The 26,753-nt window shown below is 46.7% G+C and overlaps 1 protein-coding gene, 1 non-coding gene and 1 pseudogene across 2 annotated transcripts; 2 read left to right on the top strand and 1 right to left on the bottom strand.

Annotated features, from left to right (window-relative positions):
• The first annotated feature begins 1,339 nt into the window (after positions 1–1,339).
• LOC119319566 lies at positions 1,340–4,327 on the top strand (annotated as a pseudogene).
• Positions 4,328–10,843: 6,516 nt separating this feature from the next.
• On the bottom strand, positions 10,844–12,771 carry LOC119319567. Its single transcript, XM_037594027.1, has 2 exons — positions 12,423–12,771; positions 10,844–11,829 (listed from the first exon to the last, which is right to left on the bottom strand). The coding sequence occupies exon 2, from the start codon at positions 11,826–11,828 to the stop codon at positions 11,016–11,018; it is 813 nt and encodes a 270-aa protein (XP_037449924.1). The 5' UTR covers position 11,829; positions 12,423–12,771; the 3' UTR covers positions 10,844–11,015.
• Positions 12,772–26,459: 13,688 nt separating this feature from the next.
• TRNAV-AAC lies at positions 26,460–26,533 on the top strand. Its single transcript has one exon. It is a non-coding gene; the product is annotated as a tRNA-Val (tRNA).
• Positions 26,534–26,753: the final 220 nt, after the last annotated feature.

Below are 26,753 nucleotides of genomic sequence, written 5' to 3' on the forward strand. Positions count from 1 at the left end.
GACGATATTGATCTACAATCATCAGCTTAATGAGACACACACAAGAAAAGATTGGTACTAAACTGGAATTTACATTTCAGGGCATGCAGAGAGAGAGAGAGGGGGAAAGAGAGAGAGAGAGAGAGAGAGAGAGAGAGAGAGAGACAGAGAGAGAGAGAATGTTCTTTAGCCAACAATCATTTTTTCATGGGTAAACAGAAAATATGAATTCATTATCGCAGTTGATGTCCGTCAGTAATGAGTGTCAATCATATTTCTATCAAAATAAATATTTTAAATGTGAACAACGAAATGGCCCAAATAAAATAGCAGAGTCATAAAAAATCAAGAAAAATAATCAAATCATCTTTCGTGACACACTTATCTCAAAACATAGTAGCTTTTGTAGTCTACGTACAGAATCTGCAACTTACACTGGCTTAGTCAAAAACGCAAACACCTTGCACGCAAAGAAATAGCCAAGAAAATCAACAAGGTATAACCAGCTAATCCTAATGACAGGAAGCAATCTGACATAAAGGAATTCTCCAAACTCATAACCATCAACAGAAAAAGAAAAACGGGAATGTAGAGAAGGAGCAACTCACCTGTGCTTTCCTCCCGTGCTGTTCGCCGTCCGCACAAAGAATGTGTATTGTACATGGCGGCTTGCCGGTGTACGGCGCGGCTGGAGAGAGCGAAGAGACGAAGACGCGCGAATCTGAATGAACGGAGACGGGGCGCAAGAGTGGCACACTTCAGAACAACCAAGCCCTGCGATCTCAATAGCAAGGTCGTCAAAGAGTTGAGGTACTCTGCAAGCAGATGGAAATGGAATTTTAGCAAGATGTGAGTGGGGAGATACAGGCAATGGGAGACAACGGGGATGGAGTTGTGGCAGGATGATAGCCTTGGGCTAGCCCGGGATGAAGGTTTTTGTTTTTTCCTTTTGAAATCGGGATGAAGCTTGAAGGTATGCAGTCTTTTCCGTTCCAGCAGAGCGCGCGCGCAGGGCTCTGTTTCAATTAAATTATTCCAAACGTCGTGAGCCGTGGAGCTATCGGGAAGGTGCGAGTAGCCTCCGAATGCGCGAGCGCGCGGGAGACAGCGCGGGAAGGGAGTGGTGACGAATCCAACTGATTGCAGCCGTCCGATTCAGTGAAGCTAAGGGCTGATGAAGGGTGGATAAGGGGATATGTGGTGAAATCAACGGCTAGAAGTGAGTTTGTGTTACTTGGCGGGAAACAAGAGTGGAGTGTAAATCCAATTTCAAAACTGATGCATTATAGTAGTAGAGATATCATGCATACCATGGGAAATCCAACACCAACAAGAACACATACTCATGGCAAAATCACCCATGGACACGCTTCAACTCTCCTACATCCAGATAGCCATAGCCTTAATTTCTCTTGTTCGCTCAAGCCAAGAGCACCACAGAGCACACATCTACCCCGCAGCCAAACGATACAAACACCACCTGTATAGCCAGTGAGAGGTCTGCCCTTCTCGCCTTCAGGGCAGGTCTCTCAGACCCGGCCAACCTCCTTTCGTCATGGAAGGGTGACGACTGCTGCGGGTGGAAGGGTGTCTATTGCAGCAACAGAACCGGCCATGTTGTCAAGCTCGATCTCCAAGGCAGCGGTTACACAATCGACAGTGACAGTAGGAAGGTGCTAGCAGGCAACATAAGCTCCTCGTTGCTCGGTTTACAACATCTGCGGTATCTCGACCTCAGCTTCAATGAATTTGACAAGATGCAGATACCGGAGTTCATCGGTTCTCTCCATAAGTTGAGATATCTTGACCTATCAATGTCAATGTTCATCGGAAGGATACCACCGCAGCTCGGTAATCTCTCCAACTTACAATACTTAGATCTTCGGTCCTCGTACCAGGACCGTGATATCCATGATGGCACATACTCCACGGATATCATGTGGTTGTCACGGTTAACTTCCCTTGAGCACCTGGATATGACCTACGTGGACCTCAGTGCAATTGTTCACTGGCTTCCAGTGGTTAACATGCTTCCAACTCTGAAATTTATTTTTCTTACCTCTTGCCAGCTTAGAACTAGCCATGAATCTCTTCAACTCTCAAATCTGACATCTCTTGAAACACTCTTTCTTGTGGGCAACCAGTTCCATCAGCGTAGCACGCCCAACTGGTTTTGGGATTTAACTAGCCTCAAGTATCTAGATATCTCATACAATGGTTTCTATGGCCCGTTTCTGGACGAGATAGGTAATATGACCTCCATGGTGGAACTTCATTTATCAGCAAATAGTCTTGTTGGCATGATGCCATCCAATATGAAGAACCTATGTAATCTGGAGGTATTATATTCTTATACGAGCAATATCAATGGGAGTATAACAGAATTACTCCATCGATTACCCAATTGTTCAAGGAATAAACTACAGAAGCTGGATCTATCGGACAGCAATCTGACTGGAAGCCTGCCAACTGCACCAGTACAAGCATTAAGCAACCTGAGCTGGCTGGTTCTCGATCATAACAAACTCACTGGTCATGTGCCACTGTGGATAGGAGAGCTCACGGAGCTGACAATTTTGGACCTTAACTCCAATAACCTAGATGGGGTCATACACGAAGGCCATTTATCGCGTCTAGATATGTTAGACAGTTTGATCTTGTCACACAACTCCGTAACCATCACAGTGAGTCCAACATGGGTTCCTCCTTTCAGTCTAAGAATGCTTCACCTTCGGTCCTGCCAGCTAGGGCCTAAATTTCCAATGTGGCTTAGATGGCAAACACACTTATGGAATCTTGATATATCAAACACAAGCATAAATGACATTGTACCAGGTTGGTTTTGGATCGCAGCTTCCTCAGCAGAGTATCTCAATATTCGAAATAATCAGATTTCAGGGGTCCTCCCATCAACAATGGAATTTATGAGAGGAGTCGTAATGGATTTCAGTTCTAACCAGCTTGATGGTCCAATACCTAAGCTTCCCAGCAATCTCACTAGCTTTGATCTCAGTGGGAACAGAGTAATTGGGCCACTTCCATTAGACTTTGGAGCGCCGGGGCTTAGGACACTTCTTCTATATAACAACATGATCTCTGGCGCCATTCCATCTTCTTTGTGCAGTTTGCGAGCATTGAGATTGTTAGATCTATCAAGAAATGGTCTCAATGGGTCAATTACCGATTGCCTAGTCAATGAATCCAGCACAAACATGACAGGCCTGGGTATTGCCAATCTAAGCTTAAGAAACAACAACCTCTCGGGTGAATTTCCTTCACTACTCCAGAAATGCCCAAGACTCATCTTTCTTGATCTCGGACATGATCAGTTCTCTGGGACTTTACCAGCATGGATTGGGGAGAAGCTATTGTCTCTATCATTCTTACGACTGAGATCCAATACGTTTTATGGTCCCATTCCAGTCGAGCTTTCAAAACTTGTCAATCTTCAATATTTGGACCTTGCCTACAACAATATATCGGGGAGCATACCGAGATCCATTTTTAGTCCCACAGGCATGGCACAAACAAGAGACAAAACTGATTATCTTCAGTATGCCTCTAGTTCTGAATTTGGTGTTGGTCAAAATCAACTAATTGACTACACTGTGAATTTCACGGTACTCACAAAAGGTCAAGAGAGATTATATACAGGGGAAATCATATACATGGTGAATCTTGATTTATCCTGTAATAGTATTACCGGAGAGATCCCTGCAGAGATCGGCACTCTTGTACAACTGAAGAACCTGAACCTATCATCGAACAACTTCAACGGCAAAATTCCTGAGAATATTGGCGCTTTAGTGCAAGTGGAGTCACTTGACCTATCACAAAATGAGTTGTCTGGTGAGATCCCTTCAAGCTTGTCGGCTCTCACATCATTGAGTCGCCTGAACCTGTCCTTCAACAATCTGGAAGGAAAGATACCGGCTGGAAATCAACTGCAAACACTTGAAGACCAGGCATCTATTTATATTGGCAACGCGGGCCTTTGTGGCCCCCCTCTCTCGCGGAAATGTTCACAGCCGGAGCCAATTCCAGGAGAAAGCCATCGAGATGCAGGTGATGGTGACATGGTTTCGTTTTTCGTCGCCACTGGTTCCAGATATGTGATGGGTCTGTTGGTGGTCTTCTGCACCTTCTTGTTCAAGAGGAGATGGAGAGCCTCGTGGTACTCACTCTGCGACAACCTGTACAACCGGGTCTATGTCCAAGTGGTTGTTACCTGGGCTTCCTTGCGAGGTAAACTTAATGGGTAAGCTGAGAAGAGATCAACAGCACTGGTTCTTTCTTTGCTCTCATGTAATTTGATAAATACTCTGGAGATTTATCATGAATGTTCAATTGTGTTGTGCCGGAACTAGTCACAGATATGTATGTATTCATGGTGACGCCATCGACTGAGGTTGGTATGTATGATGTGATGTGTTTTGTATGGTTAACTTGTTGCGAAGGTGTTGCTTGTATGGTGTCTATTGTCTCTACACTTGCCTGCGACAAGCATGTTATATTACAGAGATTGGTATATATGATGTTTCTCATATTGTGCTAGAACCAGCACTGGTGGTTCTTGGTTGCTCTGGACATATAATTTGATATGCTCTGTGTGCGATAGGCAGAAACGTCTTACCTCGTATGAGAGGACGTGTTACGTGTTATATAGCAGGGGCGCAATAACCCTGAAGCGCATACAATCGGTTGGAGAGAATCCAAGTTACATCTTGAGGAAGAAGAAAGGGAGGAGATAGACCTAGCTAGTTACAACAGATAAGAATCCTGCTAACTACCTCCTAGCTAACTATCACGCATATCTCAGATCTCTCCTGTCACGTTACAACGTACATGCGCCATATATATGTATTGTGTTTGACACCCTCCCTTAATCAACAACTTGGACAAGTTGAGATTATGTTTGAAATCTTCAAAGCTTCGTACAGGCAAGGCCTTTGTGAAACCATCTGCAACTTGATCTCTGGAATGCACAAAGCGAATGTCAAGTTGTTTCTGAGCAACCCTTTCTCTGACAAAATGGAAATCAATCTCTATATGCTTTGTTCTTGCATGAAAAACTGGATTGGCAGAAAGATAGGTGGCACCAAGATTGTCACACCATAAACATGGAGCTTGTGTACTCTTAACACCGAGCTCCTTTAACATGGACTGAACCCATATTATTTCTGCTGTAGCATTTGCTAATGCTTTATACTCTGCTTCTGTACTTGATCTAGAGACAGTAGCTTGTTTACGTGCACACCATGAAATCAGGTTAGGTCCAAAATATATTGCAAACCCACCAGTTAATCGTCTATCATCTAGGCAGCCTACCCAGTCAGAATCAGAAAAAGCACTGACAAGACTGGAGGATGATTTGCTAAAGTTCAACCCAATGCTCAAGGTGTTTTTGATGTATCTGACTATACGTTTGGCAGCTGTCAGATGAACAGTAGTTGGTGCATGAAGAAACTGACATACTTTGTTAACAGCAAAAGAAATATCAGGCCTAGTAAGAGTAAGATATTGCAATGCTCCTACTAAACTTCTGTATTTTGTACTGTCCTCTTGATTCAAGAGTGTTCCTTCTGTAAGAGATAATTTTTCTGAGCTGGATAAGGGAGTAGGTGAGGGTTTACAACCTTGCAAACCAGCCTTTTTTACCAAATCAGTTGCATACTTTTCTTGAGAGAGATGAAGTCCTTCTTTGTGTCTCTTCACCTCAATTCCAAGAAAATAGTGCAAGTCTCCAAGATCTTTCAAGGCAAAATCTGCACCTAAATCTTTCAACAGTCCTGTAATGGCTTCATTAGATGAGCTTGTTACAATAATATCATCAACATAGATGAGAACAAAGATGCAAGTATTGGACTTGTTGTAGATAAACAATGATGTGTCAAATTTTGATGGAACAAACTCAAGTGTCTGCATTTTATGGCAAAGGCGAGAATACCATGCCCTTGGAGCTTGCTTCAACCCATATAGTGCCTTGTCCAGTTTGCACACATATGAGGGAACACTTTTGCTTTCAAACCCAAGTGGTTGTTTCATGAACACTTCCTCTTCCAGAACACCATGAAGAAACACGTTCTGAACATCTAACTGTCTAAGACTCCAGCCTCTAGAGACAGCTATAGATAAAACAAGACGGATGCTAGCAGCTTTTACAACTGGACTAAAGATGTCCTCATAGTCTATACCATACCGTTGTTTGAAACCCTTTGCAACGAGCCTAGCCTTATAACGATCAATGGTTCCATCAGATTTTCTTTTAATTCTGAATACCCACTTGCAATCAATTAAATTCTTACCATGCTGTGGAGGAACCAAGTGCCACGTTTTGTTTTTCTTTAGAGCCATGTACTCTTCATGCATAGCTTTTCTCCATTTGTCATCACCAAGTGCTTCTTCCACTGTATTTGGTTCACCTGGTTCTCCTGTGGAACAAATCATGCCATACTTAGTCATGTGTTTGTAATTAACGGGTTTTGTCACACCTTTTTTGTAGCCGAGTGCGTCTCGGAGATGAAGAAGGTAAATCTGTAGTTGCAGAAGATCCAGCATGTTGCACAGGAGATCCCGAGACCAAATCAGCATCGGAGTCAGTGGACGCGAGGCCAGTCTGATCTTTTGTGGCCAGCATTCGCGACAGCCCTTGCGATGGCCGCAGAAGATCTCAGCCGCTCATCATGCGCCGATGATTGCAGATCAGAGTGGGGTTCCGCGCCGGTCGGCTGGGTGGTGTGCGCAGGAATATCTGCGCTGGATCCCGCGCCCACGCTGGGCCCCGCTTCGGTGGAGCGTGTCGGAGGCCGCCGCTTGTAGCACACGGGTTGGCCACGGAAACGCGCACCGCTCGGGCCAGCGGCTGCACGCCACGTGTCTTCCGTGGGTTCGGAGCCGGCGCGTGTGCCCGCAGTAGCTGCACCCTCGCCTGCAGCAGCGGATCCCGAGGGGAATCTTGCAGCAGCTGCGCCCTCGCCTGCAGCTGCTGATCCCGGGGAGGATCTGATTTCCTGACACGGAATGGATCCCGAGGAGAATCTGTCTCCTGATTCGCAACACATGAAATAAGGCCCGATTTTTTCACCGTTTGGGCCATTTTCAACTTCATTTTCTTCGTTGTTTCCTCCTGTTTCATCAGCACACACTTCATGTTCGCCATTAGTAAGGTTAGTCAACAATGGATCATTAATAATGTTCCCCCGTGATCAAAACCAGTGAGGTGAGGTGGCAAAAGGAGAATTTCTTTTTGAAGTAGTGCGCCGGCATTTGGATGAAGATCAGCAAAGGGAAATTTGGTTTCGTCAAAAACCACATCTCTAGAGATATAGACACGGCCAGTAGAGACTTCAAGGCATTTTACACCCTTGTGTTGGGCACTATAGCCAAGAAACACACATTGTGTGGACATGAGTTTGCGGTTATTATAAGGACGAAGATTTGGCCAACATGCGCACCCAAAAACGCGAAGGGATTTATAATCTGGTTTGGTGTGGAGAAGCCTTTCAACAGGAGTTTCATTGTTGATGACGCGACTAGGGAGCATATTGATTATGTGAACAGCCGTGAGGAAAGCTTCATCCCAAAATTTGAGAGGCATAGAAGCTCTGGCTAGAAGAGCAAGCCCAACCTCAACTATGTGGCGGTGCTTGTGTTCGGCCGAGCCATTTTGTTGGTGAGCGTGAGGGCATGACACATGATGTGAAATACCGAGAGTTTGGAAGAAGGAATTGAGTTTCTCGTATTCTCCTCACCAATCAGATTGTACAGCAATGATTTTGCTGTCAAACTTGCATTCAACAAGAGCTTGAAAGTTTTGAAAAACTTGAAAAACCTCGGATCGTTTCTTGAGAAGATAGATCCAAGAGAATTTGCTATAGTCATCAATAAAGCTAACATAGTATGTGTGTCTACCAACAGAACTGGGGGCCGGACCCCAAACATCAGAAAAAATTAATTGCAATGGTTTTGTGGAGACACTAGTGGATATAGGATAAGGTAACTGATGACTTTTAGCTCTTTGATAGGAATCACAAATTGTTTCATCATGACGCTCACCAACAAACGGGAGCTTATTCTTCCTAAGTAATCTCTCAACTAAAGAAAAAGAAGCATGTCCTAATCGATCGTGCCACCGTGTTGACGAGACCTTGACAACACCATAGACTTGTTTATTGAACCTCCTATGCTCCGGAATCAACGGGTAAAGCCCTCGAACACATCTACCTTGATAGAGGATTTTCTTCGTTGCCTGATCCTTGATAAAAAAAATAGGGATGAAATTCGAGAAACACATGATTATCCATGGCAATTCTATGAACGGAAAGGAGGTTTTTATTGGCACTAGGGACAAGCAAAATTCTCTTAAGATGGATGCTACGTTTAGGGGTACTAAATATTGAATGACCAATGTGACGTATTTTCATACCTTCTCCACTGGCTTTGTGGATCTGATCTTTTCCACGGTATTTTTCCTTCATTGTGACTTTTTCAAGTTCACTTGTGATATGGTTTTTGGCGCCGCTGTTGACATACCAATTGGTGTCAACCCTGTAGGAGCCTTCTGCAGCCGCGGCGATTTTGTCCTCATCTTGAGAATCATCGCCATCCTCCTCGTATCGGTACCAGCAGTCTTTGGCTGTGTGGCCCACCTTGCCACAAATCTGACAGTGCGGAGTGTCCGGGCGAGTCCTACCAGAGCCACCACCGCGACGCCCCCTGCTGCCAGATCGCCCGCCGCCGCCGCTGTGTCCACCACCTCCTGACCTCCCCTTGCCATGAGAGGAGCCACGCGAACGAGAGCCACCACCACGCCCACGAGACGCGGCGTTGGCAGAGGACTTGAAACCGCCACCGGAGCCGCCGTGGAACTGCGCCATGCGCTGATCGAAGTTGCTGAGCATGGAGAAGAGTTCGTCGAGGGAGGCAGGCATGACGCGGGCGTCCAGAGCCGAGACCAGGGGTTGGTAGTCCTGATCAAGGCCATGGAGGATGTAGGAGATGAGTTCATCGTCTTGAATCGGCTTGCCGGCCGCCGCCAGTTCATCGGCCAGTCCGCGCATAGTGGCGAAGTAGGATGCAACGGACCGGTGCCCCTTCCGTGCGTTGATGAGGGAAGTGCGGATGTTGTTGACGCGGCTTAGGGACTGAGACGAGTACATGTTCACCAGCGTTGTCTAGAGCGCCTGCGCCGTGGTGACCGTGGTCACCGTGATGAGCACCTCTTTGGAGAGGTTGGCCAACAGGTAGCCGAGCACCTGTTGATCCTCCCTGACCCAGATAGGGTGGAGAGGGTTGGGCGTGAGTGTCTCCTTGCCGTCCTTGTCCTTGGTGGAGAGGAGCTTGGCTGGTTCCGGCGAGGTACCGTCGACGAGGCCGAAGACACCGGCGCCACGCAGTTGCGGCGTGATCTGCGTGCGCCACAGCACGTAGTTCGTGCGGGACAGCTTCTCGGTGACCTGGCCATTGAGGCTAGGTTGGAAGGCGCCGGAGGAGGAGGAGGAAGACACGGCTAGGCACGATTGGAATCGGTAGGGTTTTAGATTGGAAGAGAGATGGCTCTGATTACCATGTGCGATAGGCAGAAACGTCTTACCTCGTATGAGGGGACGTGTTACGTGTTATATAGCAGGGGCGCAATAACCCTGAAGCGCATACAATCGGTTGGAGAGAATCCAAGTTACATCTTGAGGAAGAAGAAAGGGAGGAGATAGACCTAGCTAGTTACAACAGATAAGAATCCGGCTAACTACCTCCTAGCTAACTATCACGCATATCTCAGATCTCTCCTGTCACGTTACAACGTACATGCGCCATATATATGTATTGTGTTTGACACTCTGGACATAGAAAGTACTAATTGATAAAATCCAAATCATGATCTGAAATTAGAAGACTGTTCAGAATCTACCCCACCGTGGGTGTTCCATAGTACAAATTGACCATCAGCCACTATCTCACCTGAAGAATAAACTGATTGCCTGATCGCTAACCCCACTAGGAATCTCCGGTTCAAACCCGGGCGAAGCCATTTAATCATTTTTTTTTCATTTTTTGTGTGTGTTCTTCTCTGAACACATGTCAGCCAAGCTCATTAAGTAGTTTTTTTTCCTGAAGTTTAATTCTATCAGTTCTTCGCCGTTGTATCGTATCATCTTGTTAAGAGCAACTCAATGCAATTTGGAACTGCATAGATAGCTGCAGATAAACTGTATGTCATGGTGTTCTGTTTTCCTGTCTGTCAGGTAAGCATGGAAGAGCTGAGAAGGAATTATCATTCAGAGAAGAGAGGTGCGCGCACAGAGTAGATCTCCGTCTCCACCAGTAGCACACACGCAAGGGATTCACCGCGCTGATTGCCATGGTTCAGTCACTCCAAATGCCAAAAAATGGTGTTGATACCGTCTCAGGAAGCAAGGTATCTGCTGATACCTCTCTTGTAGATTGGTATGCACTTTACAAGACCTAACTGGAGCGAATTGTTCTCTGAACTCACAAGAAGTCTCGCATAGGTGAGATAAATTCGCTGAACACCTTGTGATGGACAAATTCAAACATCAGAACTCACAACAACACTCTGTAGTGCAAGCAATAGTTATCATGTACATGAATCTACAGGTGTTTTCCATCTATTGTGGATCTCCAGCACTCGTGAAACAACTCAAGGATCTTTCAAAAGAATTCAGCCAGACGAACACAACTAGGTTCCATTTCCACAAGGAGAAGTTGCAAGACTATACCAGAAGAAATTTTAAACAGGTTGCAGACGTACTTGCACAGGAAAAGAAATTAACCACAACTAGGTTCCATTTCCACAAGGAGAACTCCTAAAGACTGTACCAGAAGAATTTTAAACAGCATGCAGATATACTTGTCTAGGAGAAGAATTTGATATGACAGCAGCAGTCGCATAGTAAATATAGATTTAAAAGTACGGTGGGTTGGGTTGTACAAAGTACATTGAAAGCTAGTGTCGCAAGCATACATAGACTGGAATATTTAGAGATGTCAACTAGATATTGGAACAGTGATATTGATTATTAGAATGACTGGCTTCCAGGTGGTGGCCCTCGCAGAAGCATGCTTTCTCTCTTCACTTTTTCTGCCCTGACAGTCTCTAATTTGCGCCTATCAATACTCTTCTCTCCAGGTTCTTTTGGAGGTCTGCCTCTTTTTTTAGGTTGAATATCACCTGTTGTTTTGCGCACAGGTTGAATATCACCTGATGTACTTCTATCCTTTCGAGGCCTGCCCCTTTTCTTAGGTTGATCACTAGGTTTCAGACATACTAGAGCATTTTCTCCTGCTGATGCTGACGCCTGAAGCCACCCTGGTAGTGGCAGGTTGTTTGACTGTTGGCGATTTACCGCTCTGACCACCATCTGATTGCTAGCAACATTAGTTCTGTAGTCAGGAGCAATATTCTGATGATTGAATTTGTCCATCACAAGTGTGTTGAGTGGAATGGTTATGTCCAACGGTAGCAGGATCTCCTCCAGTTCGTGCCACTCAAGATCTTCCTGGTCTCCATCTTCATAGACAACGGTGTACCAATTGTTTCCACTGTCATACCTGACAACTTGCCCTGCATAGTACTTGTCTCCAAACCACTTCCTCACTTTCCTCTCTACTAGCCATTCACCAAAGCGATGATCAACTCCAGATCGCGGGGCATCTCTTACTGCAAGTTGTGAACCAGATGCGAAATCAGGAGGAAAGTCTGGGACACCATTGATAACGATGGCAGGCTCTCTGGGTACTTGAACAACAGGTGCAGTGTCTGACTCTTGCATGCCCTTCCTCCCCTCCATGACCTGATACTGCATCGATTCCTTGGATTTGGCGAGGAACATCCTGGAGGAGAAAGAAAATAGTTTCATCCACATAATGGGTCATCGTAAGCAAGAAAACTCAAAGAACAAGCAAGTATAAGTCAAACACTTTCACAGCTACAATGCAGTATTTTGACGAGTCAGGCATGTCAAAAAATAAGAGATAGCAACCAACACTTGTACTGATACTTGAATCACATTCGCATCAGTACTGATACTTGCATCTCTACTTCCATTTAGGGAACACTTGTGATATTAACCAGCTACAGATGCATTTCTGCTTTTGCATCTGTACTTCACCTATGCGCCAGACCGCTGTATTAGTGCGATGTGTAAAATGTACTAGTGTATCAAAAATAAAAAAAGTCCATTAAGCACTATCTACAAACAACAGAGCAATGCACACTATCTCCACAAGTAAAATGCCCGCTGTGTATTAGGGGAAAAAATGCCCCCACTGTGTACACATGCTTCAATTGAAAAATTGACAAATTTCCGAGAAAAGCAGCCACTAGCATCAACACAACCACCAATCCATAACACAAGCAGCAGCACAACACCAGTAGCTCGAGCGGCAGCAGCTAGCACACGCACGAGAGTGGAAGAGGAGCTCACCGCCCGGCGACGAGGCAGATGCAGATCCGCGGCGGCCGGCGTTGGAGAAGAGGCAGATTCGGGTCGTTGTCGAGGAGGGGGCGCCTAGGAGGGCGGTGGCGAGGAGATGGGCGTCGAGGAAGAGGGAGGGCGTCGGCGTCCCGCCTGGATGCTCTGCGCGACGGGGGAGGTGGGGCGGCGTCCGGCGGAGGATGCGTGCACTACGGAGGAAGCGAGGGAGCGGCGACGGCGGGATCCGGGGGAGCGGCCACCGGCGACCGGCGGCTTGTGGCGGCGCTGGTGGGATTTGGGAACCGCTAGCACGCGCAAGCAAGAGGAAAATGAGTTCTTTTTCCTTGAAGAAGAAAGGAGTCGGGTGGGGAACCGGGGATGCGTTTATTTATTTTTCGCCAATACGCAATCATTACATTAATAGAAAAAGTTAGAATTAGTAAATGAGCTTGTAAAACACATGGCATGGACGCAAAGGGGCGTGAACATGATGATCGAAGCGAAGAGACATAAGATGCTCGACCCAAACAACGAAGAACACGGCTAAACTCGCCAACTGGAGAAGCAATCCAATCAACAACTAGACGACCAAAACTCCGAAGCCAGCACCGAGGATGTGCGAGCAATCAAGACAACACCTTCATGAAGGAGAATAGTGACACCTAGACACCATCGTCATCCGATCCGGAAACTCGGACCTGGAGTTTCCCCCAATGCTCGAAGAGGGCACATAAAACGGCCATGGCAGCGCCTTCAAGAAGCGGACAGCACCGGCGGGTGTCGCTGCTGCTAGCATAAGATGTAGGGTTTAGCCCAGGCCAATTTCAAGCCGTTGGAACACTGTCGAGGAGGAGGTCGTCGGGCATAGGCTGGAGCTGCGACTGCGGGAAGGGGAACCACGCACGACGTTGAAGGAGGAATCGGGCATCGCCGGACATGAGAACTCTGGAGGAGGGGAAGGATGTGTGGCTGCGCGGAATGAGAGGCGGCGGGGATGGGACGGTGACCGTAGCCTCGGACAAGACAAGATCTAGAAGGAGGCACAGATCCGGGCCACGGGGACCAGGGCAGCATGAGTGCAGACGGACTAAAGGAGCTGGAAGGGGATTCAGCTCCAGAACATGCCAGAGACGTAGATGCACTGGGATGGATGGTTAACCAAGGCACCCGCTAGGTGGTGGTGGTGCAGAGACGCCGAGGAGCCAACGAGCCAAAGGAGCCAACAAGCCGTAAAAGAGCGCATCTCCCGAGGCTCGTCCAGTCCGAAGCCGCACCGACCGGTCATGAACGCAGGTCCATGCCCACCGGGCTGAAGCCGCCCCTGGGGGTGGTAGTGGTCGTCGTTGTCGTCGTCGAAGTGGTCTCACACGCAGCCAAACTCCCAACCAATCCAAAAGGCAACCACCGACGGGAACAACCGCATCCAACAGCCTGCATGGCCGCCTCGAGAAGAGGCGGTCCTAAAGCTCGAGCAGATGGGTGGAGCCGCAGCTAGCAGGGCTCAACCGGCCGCCATGGCTGGCCGGCCGGAGCACTACAATCAGCTAGAAAGGGCGTCCAAATCGCGTCCGGGGCAGACAGTGAGCCACCACGGGGGAAGTTCGGCCGAGGCAAGCACCCACCCCGCCAGCGAGCAGGGGAAGCCGGGAGAGGCAGCCTCCGCCGCTGCCAAACAGATCTGGCGGGGGGTGGGGGTGGGGGTGTTGGAAATATGCCCTAGAGGCAATAATAAAAGCATTATTATTATATTTCCTTGTTCATGATAATTGTCTTTATTCATGCTATAATTGTGTTATCCGGAAATCGTAATACATGTGTGAATAACAGACATCAACATGTCCCTAGTGAGCCTCTAGTTGGCTAGCTCGTTGATCAACAGATAGTCATGGTATCCTGACTATGGACACTGGATGTCATTGATAACGAGATCACATCATTAGGAGAATGATGTGATGGACAAGACCCAATCCTAAACATAGCACAAGATCGTATAGTTCGTTTGCTAGAGTTTTCCAATGTCAAGTATCTTTTCCTTAGACCATGAGATCGTGTAACTCCCGGATACCGTAGGAGTGCTTTGGGTATGCCAAACGTCACAACGTAACTGGGTGACCATAAAGGCAGACTACGGGTATCTCTGAAAGTGTCTGTTGGGTGACATGGATCAAGACTGGGATTTGTCACTCCGTATGACGGAGAGGTATCACTGGGCCCACTCGGTAATGCATCATCATAATGAGCTCAGAGTGACCAAGTGTCTGGTCACGGGATCATGCATTACGGTACGAGTAAAGTGACTTGCCGGTAACGAGATTGAACGAGGTATTGGGATACCGACGATCGAATCTCGGGCAAGTAACATATCGATAGACAAAAGGGAATAGCGTACGGGGTTGATAGAATCCTCGACATCGTGGTTCATCCGATGAGATCATCGTGGAGCATGTGGAAGCCAGCATGGGTATCCAGATCCCGCTGTTGGTTATTGACCGGAGAGTCGTCTCGGTCATGTCTGCTTGTCTCCCGAACCCGTAGGGTCTACACACTTAAGGTTCAGTTACGCTAGGGTTGTAGGGATATGTATATGCAGTAACCCGAATGTTGTTCGGAGTCCCGGATGAGATCCCGGACGTCACGAGGAGTTCCGGAATGGTCCGGAGGTAAAGATTTATATATGGGAAGTCCTGTTTCGGGCATCGGGACAAGTTTCGGGGTTATCGGTATTGTACCGGGACCACCGGAAGGGTCCCGGGGGTCCACCGGGTGGGTCCACCTGTCCCGGGGGGGCCACATGGGCTGTAGGGGGTGCGCCTTGGCCTAATGGGCCAAGGGCACCAGCCCCACATAGGCCCATGCGCCTAGGGTTTGAAAGGGGAAGAGTCCTAGGAGGGGAAGGCACCTCCTAGGTGCCTTGGGGGGGAGGGAAACCCCCCTTGGCCGCCGCACCCCCTAGGAGATTGGATCTCCTAGGGCCGGCCACCCCCCCTTGGCACCCCTATATATAGTGGGGGAGAGGAGGGACTTCATACCTGAACGCCTTGGCCTTTGGTTGCCTCCTTCTCCCTCCTCAACACCTCCTCCACCTCCATAGTGCTTAGCGAAGCTCTACCGGAGTACTGCAGCTCCATCAACACCACGCCGTCGTGCTGCTGCTGGTGCCATCTCCCTCAACCTCTCCTCCCTCCCTTGCTGGATCAAGAAGGAGGAGACGTGGCTGTTCCGTACGTGTGTTGAACGCGGAGGTGCCGTCCGTTCGGCGCTGGTCATCGGTGATTTGGATCACGTCGAGTACGACTACATCATCATCGTTCTTTTGAACGCTTCCGCTCGCGATCTACAAAGGTATGTAGATGCATCTAATCACTCGTTGCTAGATGAACTCCTAGATGATCTTGGTGAAACGAGTAGGAAAATTTTTGTTTTCTGCAACGTTCCCCAACAGTGGCATCATGAGCTAGGTCTATGCGTAGTTCTTCTTGCGCGAGTAGAACACAATTTGTTGTGGGCGTAGATTTGTCAACTTTCTTGCCGTTACTAGTCCTTTCTTGCTTCAGCGGTATTGTGGGATGAAGCGGCCCGGACCAACCTTACACGTACGCTTACCTGAGACCGGTTCCACCGACTAACATGCACTAGTTGCATAAGGTGGCTGGCGGGTGTCTGTCTCTCCTACTTTAGTTGGAGCGGAATCGATGAACAGGGTCCTTATGAAGGGTAAATAGAAGTTGACAAATCACGTTGTGGCTTTAACGTAGGTAAGAAAACGTTCTTGCTAGAACTCTAATTCAGCCACGTAAAACTTGCAACAACAATTAGAAGACGTCTAACTTGTTTTTGCAGCAAGTGGTTTGTGATATGATATGGCCAAAGTTGTGATGAATGATGAATGATCTATATGTGATGTATGAGATGTTCATGCTATTGTAATAGGAATCACGACTTGCATGTCGATGAGTATGACAACCGGCAGGAGCCATAGGAGTTGTCTTTATTCTTTTATATGACCTACGTGTCATCAAGAAACGCCATGTAATTACTTTACTTTATTGCTAAACGCGTTAGCCATAGTAGTAGAAGTAATAGTTGGCGAGCAACTTCATGGAGACACGATGATGGAGATCATGATAATGGAGATCATGATAATGGAGATCATGGTGTCAAGCCGGTGACAAGATGATCATGGAGCCCCAAGATGGAGATCAAAGGAGCTATGTGATATTGGCCATATCATGTCACGTTTATTATTTGATTGCATGTGATGTTTATCATGTTTTGCATCTTGTTTACTTAGAACGACGGTAGTAAATAAGATGATCTGATATGGTCATAACTAATAGGTATGCTAATTATTGCATCAGCAGAGATCTTGTTGGGATGAAAGAGAAAAAAGAAAAGGACGTGGCGCATGCAAATTCTGGAAGAGACTTGCTAGATGCAAATCAGCATGAGGACGTGGCCTCACATGCGGTATGGAAAAATAATACTCCTCATTTATGTGCTAATGCAGCATGGAGATCAGTCAAGCATTCTTTTTGTTTCAAAGGAATGCACGCACATATTTTTTGGGATGAAAGGAAGGAGAATTGGTTTGAACGGAAGGAGATCAAGATGTTATCTATCTTTCTATTTTTACCAAGGAAAGAGAAGGATCAGTCTTACACATGTTCTGTATGGGATCTGTTGTGTTTAAAGGCTGTTGGGTGGGGTCCACCTACACGCATATTGCACGAGAAAGAGACGCCACGACCAAAATAAGGAGTCTAATTTGTTATCAGGTTGGCGAATATTTAATTAGTTAATTCTTTGTTAGTTAGGATAAAAGTAAGAGTCCACGTGAGTTTAGCTTTGTTTCTAGGCCGGCTACTACTATAAAGCCAAATTATGCGTCCCATGTAATGCAGGTTATATTTTGATATGAAATAGACAGATGTGTTTTTAGGGGTAGACACCCGTATCAAGTTTTTGAGGTAGCTTTAGAAAACCTCTTTGTTGCGATTTCTGTGAGGAAATTGTTTTGCGTGTGAGGTGCTGTCGTCCAGATTGTTTCTCTCGTGCTGAGCCGCAAGGTTCAAACCCTCTACTTCGTGTACATCGCGTGCGCGGGCGAGAGATTACTGCTCTGAAGGTGGAGTATCGTGAAAGATCGGGCCGCAATAACAGATCGGATCTCGCCATCGAGGTTCGATGAATATCAGTTGGTATTCAGAGCAAAGGTTGTTCACGGTACAATATTTTTCTTCGAGTTCTATTGAATTTTTTATCATGAGGAAAGATTGTAGCTCGCAAATGATGATGTCGGTGGAAAAGGATCCATTGCGTGCCTTGCCGTGGTACCAATGCTTTACGTGCGTGCGTGTCGGGCCGGCGAGTTGTGCAACTTTGATGAATTGTTATTCGAGTATGAATTTAGTAAGTAAGACTATGGTTGATGCTTTGAACCTGTTGTTGATTGAACATCCAGAACCTTACGAGCTTTGGTGGAAGGACAGGTTTGTCAATATCATGCATCGAATCGAGGTACGGTTTACTCTATGCGGATATGGTGATCGGGTCATGTGTGATGTGCTTCCTGTGCACATGCATACATGTTCGATACTGCTAGGAAAACCATGGACGGATAAAAGGCAGTTGACATATCATTCGGTTGGTGAATTTTCTTTTGTTCATGGCGGACAGTACGTACCACTTGAGTTGTACACATCAGAGAACTATATGGCTGATCGTCGAAAGCGAGATATTGCTCAAGCTGCATCAGAAGTGAACACAAAGAAGGTTGAAGCCGCTGAAATTTTTATGGACATTGTTCCGTCTGTAAATAAAAGTACTACAGAAGAGAACGAACCGAAACCGAGAACGGTTTTGCTTCAAGGGGGAAAGGATGATATGGTCATAACTAATAGGTATGCTAATTATTGCATCAGCAGAGATCTTGTTGGGATGAAAGAAAAAAAAGAAAAGGACGTGGCGCATGCAAATTCTGGAAGAGACTTGCTAGATGCAAATCAGCATGAGGACGTGGCCTCACATGCGGTATGGAAAAATAATACTCCTCATTTATGTGCTAATGCAGCATGGAGATCAGTCAAGCATTCTTTTTTGTTTCAAAGGAATGCACGCACATATTTTTTGGGATGAAAGGAAGGAGAATTGGTTTGAACGGAAGGAGATCAAGATGTTATCTATCTTTCTATTTTTACCAAGGAAAGAGAAGGATCAGTCTTACACATGTTCTGTATGGGATCTGTTGTGTTTAAAGGCTGTTGGGTGGGGTCCACCTACACGCATATTGCACGAGAAAGAGACGCCACGACCAAAATAAGGAGTCTAGTTTGTTATCAGGTTGGCGAATATTTAATTAGTTAATTCTTTGTTAGTTAGGATAAAAGTAAGAGTCCACGTGAGTTTAGCTTTGTTTCTAGGCCGGCTACTACTATAAAGCCAAGTTATGTGTCCCATGTAATGCAGGTTATATTTTGATATGAAATAGACAGATGTGTTTTTAGGGGTAGACACCCGTATCAAGTTTTTGAGGTAGCTTTAGAAAACCTCTTTGTTGCGATTTCTGTGAGGAAATTGTTTTGCGTGTGAGGTGCTGTCGTACAGATTGTTTCTCTCGTGCTGAGCCGCAAGGTTCAAACCCTCTACTTCGTGTACATCGCGTGCGCGGGCGAGAGATTACTGCTCTGAAGGTGGAGTACCGTGAAAGATCGGGCCGCAATAACAGATCGGATCTCGCCATCGAGGTTCGGTGAATATCATGATCCCTCACAATAAATTCAAGAAGTGTTCCCCCTAACTGTGCACCGTTGCGACAGTTCGCTGTTTCAAAACACCACGTGATGATCGGGTGTTTTATTCAGACGTTCACATACAACGGGTGTAAGACAGATTTACACATGCAAACACTTAGGTTGACTTGACGAGCCTAGCATGTACAGACATGGCCTCGGAACACAGAAGACCGAAAGGTCGAGCATAAATCGTATAGAAGATACGATCAACATGAAGATGTTCACCGATGTTGACTAGTCCGTCTCACGTGATGATCGGACACGGTCTAGTTTAACTCGGATCATGTAATACTTAGATGACTAGAGGGATGTCTAATCTAAGTGGGAGTTCACTAATAATTTGATTAGTTGAACTTAATTATCATGAACTTAGTCTAAAATCTTTGCAATATGTCTTGTAGATCAAATGGCCAACGTAGTCCTCAACTTCAACGCGTTCCTAGAGAAAACTAAGCTGAAAGACGATGGCAGCAACTATACGGACTGGGTCCGGAACCTGAGGATCATCCTCATAGCTGCCAAGAAAGATTATGTCCTACAAGCACCGCTTGGTGACGCACCCGTTCTCCCTGCAGAACAAGATGTTATGAACGCTTGGCAGGCACGTTTCGATGACTACTCCCTAGTTCAGTGCGGCATGCTTTACAGCCTAGAGCCGGGGCTCCAAAAGCGTTTTGAGAGACATGGAGCATATGAGATGTTCGAAGAGCTGAAAATGGTTTTCCAAGCTCATGCCCGGGTCGAGAGATATGAAGTCTCCGACAAATTCTTCAGCTGTAAGATGGAGGAAAACAGTTCTGTCAGTGAGCACATACTCACTATGTCTGGGTTGCATAACCGCTTGACTCAGCTGGGAGTTAATCTCCCGGATGATGCGGTCATTGACAGAATCCTCCAGTCGCTTCCACCAAGCTACAAGAGCTTTGTGATGAACTTCAATATGCAGGGGATGGAAAAGACCATTCCTGAAGTATTTGCTATGCTGAAATCAGCAGAGGTAGAAGTCAGGAAGGAACATCAAGTGTTGATGGTCAATAAAACCACTAAGTTCAAGAAAGGCAAGGGTAAAAAGAACTTCAAGATGGACGGCAAGGAGGTTGCCGCGCCCGGCAAGCAAGCTGCCGGGAAGAAGCCAAAGAATGGACCCAAGCCCGAGACTGAGTGCTTTTATTGCAAGGGAAGCGGTCACTGGAAGCGGAACTGCCCTAAGTACTTAGCGGATAAGAAGGCCGGCAAAACAAAAGGTATATGTGATATACATGTAATTGATGTGTACCTTACTAGTGCCCGTAGTGGCTCCTGGGTATTTGATACCGGTGCAGTTGCTCACATTTGTAACTCAAAGCAGGGGCTGCGGAATAAGCGGAAACTGGCAAAGGACGAGGTGACGATGCGCGTCGGGAATGGTTCCAAGGTCAATGTGATCGCCGTCGGCACGCTACCTCTGCATCTCCCTTCGGGATTAGTTTTAAACCTTAATAATTGTTATTTAGTGCCAGCTTTGAGCATGAACATTATATCGGGATCTCGTTTAATTCGAGATGGCTACTCTTTTAAATATGAGAATAATGGTTGTTCCATTTTTATGAGAGATATGTTTTATGGTCATGCTCCTATGGTGAATGGTTTATTCTTTATGAATCTCGAACGTGATGCTACACATGTTCATAATGTGAGTGCCAAAAGAAGTAAGGTTGATAATGATAGTCCCACATACCTGTGGCACTGCCGCCTTGGTCACATAGGTGTCAAACGCATGAAGAAGCTCCATGCTGATGGACTTTTAGAGTCTCTTGATTATGAATCATTTGACACATGCGAACCATGCCTTATGGGTAAAATGACCAAGACTCCGTTCTCAGGAACAATGGAGCGAGCAACCGACTTATTGGAAATCATACATACTGATGTGTGCGGTCCAATGAGTGTTGAGGCTCGCGGTGGCTATCGTTATGTTCTCACCCTCACTGATGATTTAAGTAGGTATGGTTATATCTACTTAATGAAACACAAGTCTGAAACCTTTGAAAAGTTCAAGGAATTTCAGAGTGAGGTTGAAAATCAACGTGACAGGAAAATCAAGTTTCTACGATCAGATCGTGGAGGAGAATACTTGAGTCACGAGTTTGGGGCACACTTAAGAAAATGTGGAATAGTTTCACAACTCACGCCGCCTGGAACACCTCAGCGTAATGGTGTGTCCGAACGTCGTAATCGCACTCTGTTAGATATGGTGCGATCTATGATGTCTCTTACCGATTTACCACTTTCTTTTTGGGGCTATGCTTTAGAGACTGCCGCATTCACTTTAAATAGGGCTCCGTCGAAATCCGTTGAGACGACACCGTATGAATTATGGTTTGGGAAGAAACCTAAGCTGTCGTTTCTAAAAGTTTGGGGATGCGATGCTTATGTCAAGAAACTTCAACCTGAAAAGCTCGAACCCAAGTCGGAAAAATGCGTCTTCATAGGATACCCAAAAGAAACTATTGGGTACACCTTCTACCTCAGATCCGAAGGCAAGACCTTTGTTGCCAAGAATGGGTCCTTTCTGGAGAAAGAGTTTCTCTCGAAAGAAGTAAGTGGGAGGAAAGTAGAGCTTGATGAAGTATTACCTCTTGAACCGGAAAATGGCGCAACTCAAGAAAATGTTCCTGAGGTGCCTGCACCGACTAGAGAGGAAGTTAATGAAAATGATCAAGATACTTCTGATCAAGCCCCTACTGAAATTCGAAGGTCCACAAGGACACGTTCCGCACCAGAGTGGTACGGCAACCCTGTCTTGGAAATCATGCTGTTAGACAATGGTGAACCTTCGAACTATGAAGAAGCGATGGCGGGCCCGGATTCCAACAAATGGCTAGAAGCCATGAAATCCAAGATAGGATCCATGTATGAAAACAAAGTATGGACTTTGACTGACTTGCCCGTTGAGCGGCGAGCCATAGAAAATAAATGGATCTTTAAGAGGAAGACAGACGCGGATGGTAATGTGACCATCTATAAAGCTCGGCTTGTCGCTAAGGGTTATCGACAAGTTCAAGGGGTTGACTACGATGAGACTTTCTCACCGGTAGCGAAGCTGAAGTCCGTCCGAATCATGTTAGCAATTGCCGCATTCTATGATTACGAAATATGGCAAATGGACGTCAAAACGGCATTCCTTAATGGTTTCCTTAAGGAAGAATTGTATATGATGCAGCCGGAAGGTTTTGTCGATCCTAAGAATGCTGACAAAGTGTGCAAGCTCCAACGCTCGATTTATGGGCTGGTGCAAGCATCTCGGAGTTGGAACATTCGCTTTGATGAGATGATCAAAGCGTTTGGGTTTACACAGACTTATGGAGAAGCCTGCGTTTACAAGAAAGTGAGTGGGAGCTCTGTAGCATTTCTCATATTATATGTAGATGACATACTATTGATGGGAAATGATATAGAACTCTTGGACAGCATCAAGGCCTACTTGAATAAAAGTTTTTCAATGAAGGACCTTGGAGAAGCTGCTTATATATTAGGCATCAAAATCTATAGAGATAGATCGAGACGCCTCATAGGTCTTTCACAAAGCACATACCTTGATAAGATATTGAAGAAGTTCAATATGGATCAATCCAAGAAGGGGTTCTTGCCTGTGTTACAAGGTATGAAATTGAGCTCAGCTCAATGTCCAACTACGGCAGAAGATATAGAAGAGATGAGCGTCATCCCCTATGCCTCAGCCATAGGTTCTATTATGTATGCCATGCTGTGTACCAGACCTGATGTTAACCTTGCCGTCAGTTTGGTAGGAAGGTACCAAAGTAATCCCGGCAAGGAACACTGGACAGCGGTCAAGAATATCCTGAAGTACCTGAAAAGGACTAAGGAAATGTTTCTCATTTATGGAGGTGACGAAGAGCTCGTCGTAAAGGGTTACGTCGACGCTAGCTTCGACACAGATCTGGATGACTCTAAGTCACAAACCGGATACGTGTATATTTTGAATGGTGGGGCAGTAAGCTGGTGCAGTTGCAAGCAAAGCGTCGTGGCGGGATCTACATGTGAAGCGGAGTACATGGCAGCCTCGGAGGCAGCACATGAAGCAATATGGGTGAAGGAGTTCATCACCGACCTAGGAGTCATACCCAATGCGTCGGGGCCGATCAAGCTCTTCTGTGACAACATTGGAGCTATTGCACTTGCCAAGGAGCCCAGGTTTCACAAGAAGACAAGGCACATCAAGCGTCGCTTCAACTCCATTCGTGAAAATGTTCAAGATGGAGACATAGAGATTTGTAAAGTACATACGGACCTGAATGTAGCAGATCCGTTGACTAAACCTCTCCCTAGAGCAAAACATGATCAACACCAGAATTCCATGGGTGTTCGATTCATCACAATGTAACTAGATTATTGACTCTAGTGCAAGTGGGAGACTGTTGGAAATATGCCCTAGAGGCAATAATAAAAGCATTATTATTATATTTCCTTGTTCATGATAATTGTCTTTATTCATGCTATAATTGTGTTATCCGGAAATCGTAATACATGTGTGAATAACAGACATCAACATGTCCCTAGTGAGCCTCTAGTTGGCTAGCTCGTTGATCAACAGATAGTCATGGTTTCCTGACTATAGACACTGGATGTCATTGATAACGAGATCACATCATTAGGAGAATGATGTGATGGACAAGACCCAATCCTAAACATAGCACAAGATCGTATAGTTCGTTTGCTAGAGTTTTCCAATGTCAAGTATCTTTTCCTTAGACCATGAGATCGTGTAACTCCCGGATACCGTAGGAGTGCTTTGGGTATGCCAAACGTCACAACATAACTGGGTGACCATAAAGGCAGACTACGGGTATCTCCGAAAGTGTCTGTTGGGTGACATGGATCAAGACTGGGATTTGTCACTCCGTATGACGGAGAGGTATCACTGGGCCCACTCGGTAATGCATCATCATAATGAGCTCAGAGTGACCAAGTGTCTGGTCACGGGATCATGCATTACGGTACGAGTAAAGTGACTTGCCGGTAACGAGATTGAACGAGGTATTGGGATACCGACGATCGAATCTCGGGCAAGTAACATATCGATAGACAAAGGGAATAGCGTACGGGGTTGATAGAATCCTCGACATCGTGGTTCATCCGATGAGATCATCGTGGAGCATGTGGGAGCTAGCATGGGTATCCAGATCCCGCTGTTGGTTATTGACCGGAGAGTCGTCTCGGTCATGTCTGCTTGTCTCCCGAACCCGTAGGGTCTACACACTTAAGGTTCAGTTACGCTAGGGTTGTAGGGATATGTATATGCAGTAACCCGAATGTTGTTCGGAGTCCCGGATGAGATCCCGGACGTCACGAGGAGTTCCGGAATGGTCCGGAGGTAAAGATTTATATATGGGAAGTCCTGTTTCGGGCATCGGGACAAGTTTCGGGGTTATCGGTATTGTACCTGGACCACCGGAAGGGTCCCGGGGGTCCACCGGGTGGGTCCACCTGTCCCGGGGGGGCCACATGGGCTGTAGGGGGTGCGCCTTGGCCTAATGGGCCAAGGGCACCAGCCCCACATAGGCCCATGCGCCTAGGGTTTGAAAGGGGAAGAGTCCTAGGAGGGGAAGGCACCTCCTAGGTGCCTTGGGGGGGAGGGAAACCCCCCTTGGCCGCCGCACCCCCTAGGAGATTGGATCTCCTAGGGCCGGCCACCCCCCCTTGGCACCCCTATATATAGTGGGGGAGAGGAGGGACTTCATACCTGAACGCCTTGGCCTTTGGTTGCCTCCTTCTCCCTCCTCAACACCTCCTCCACCTCCATAGTGCTTAGCGAAGCTCTGCCGGAGTACTGCAGCTCCATCAACACCACGCCGTCGTGCTGCTGCTGGTGCCATCTCCCTCAACCTCTCCTCCCTCCCTTGCTGGATCAAGAAGGATGAGACGTGGCTGTTCCGTACGTGTGTTGAACGCGGAGGTGCGGCGCTGGTCATCGGTGATTTGGATCACATCGAGTACGACTACATCATCACCGTTCTTTTGAACGCTTCCGCTCGCGATCTACAAAGGTATGTAGATGCATCTAATCACTCGTTGCTAGATGAACTCTTAGATGATCTTGGTGAAACGAGTAGGAAAATTTTTGTTTTCTGCAACGTCCCCAACAGGGGGGAGGAAAGACAGCCCCGCCGCACCATCCCAAGGCCGGGCGTGGTTTCGTCGGCCAGCCCTCTGGTGGCAGTGACGCGGGGGCAGGTGGAGGATGGGTGCCGGCCACCGGCGTCTAGAGTTTCCTCTGAGTCGCCCGACTCGGGCGACGCGGGGGTCAAGGGCGGGCAAGGTATTTATTTTGCCATTTTCATTATTAATCAATAAATAAACAAGAATTATTAGGTTAATTAGGAGAAAATTGGGCTAAAACCAACACAATTCAACCCACACACAATGCCCAACATTGACCAACTGGTCACTTGACGTGCAGAGTAGCAAAAAAAAGGCAACCATCGAAGAGGTCGCAAGCACATCATCATCATTGTTTGCCCCCGAACAAACGACCCAGACTTTATAGTAGAGCCCCACCAACAAACCCAACCCACAAATAGTTGTACACAGGCCATGATGGCCCATGCCAACAACTGGCCACACACGCTAGCGACCGACAACTTCGACTTTGTCTACAACCATCGCAAGGGAAATATGCAGGGCTTACACCAACTGGGCCCACCGCAAGCGACCATCAAGTGCCCACCATCATCACCAGCTGGACTCATTCCACCGCAGCTCCGACTCCACAACAACCCAGTGAACCACAGAAGAACTCATCGGACCCACCGAAAAGAGTCAACTACCAGAGTTCGAGCCACGGCCTAAACTCATCTTGATGCCATCATTTGTGCCAAGCAGATGTCATCGTCCCTAGTACAACTTCCTCAACAAACCACGCGGATAAGATACCCCCAACCACCGGTTTCCCTGTCGTAGTCAGCTCTGAAACGATGCCCTCAAAAGGGGAGAAAGACACGAAGACGCCTCCATCACCCGATCCAAGAACTTGAGGTTTACCTCGCGAGACAAGGCCGCAGGGAGAAGGATGAGCACACCTCCACAATGACGCTTTGAAGAAAGATTGCGACACTTGTGACCATCAGCCACTGCCTGACGTGAAGAATACTGATACGGTAAATAAATTGATCAAGTGCCTGATAGCTTGCGGTGGGGAAGCTCCAGCGTGAACTCTCCGAACAAAAGGATTCTAAATCAAAATTTGAACAGAAAAGGTTTCGTGGTGTAGTTGGTTATCACGTCAGTCTAACACACTGAAGGTCTCCGGTTCCAACCCGGGCGAAGCCATCTTTTTTTATATGTGTGTTCTTTTCTTTTTAGCCCTTTCATGTCAGCCGAGAGCTCCTTCAGTAGTGTTTTCTTGTAGTTTAATTCTCTGAAGTCGCACTAGAAGGATCACCGGCCAGTCTGTTCTTTTCACTCCCCTTCTTTCATCTTCTTTTTAGACGCAAAACTGTATGTCATGTTGTTCTGTTTTCCTTGTCAGGTAAATATGGAAGGGTTGACA

Source organism: Triticum dicoccoides, chromosome 6A, assembly GCF_002162155.2.
Source record: "Triticum dicoccoides isolate Atlit2015 ecotype Zavitan chromosome 6A, WEW_v2.0, whole genome shotgun sequence".
Classification (NCBI taxonomy): Eukaryota; Viridiplantae; Streptophyta; class Magnoliopsida; order Poales; family Poaceae; genus Triticum; species Triticum dicoccoides.

Bases quoted from the DNA above. Each gene is read 5' to 3' on its own strand.
- LOC119319567 (XM_037594027.1), bottom strand. From the start codon at position 11,828: ATGTTCCTCGCCAAATCCAAGGAATCGATGCAGTATCAGGTCATGGAG.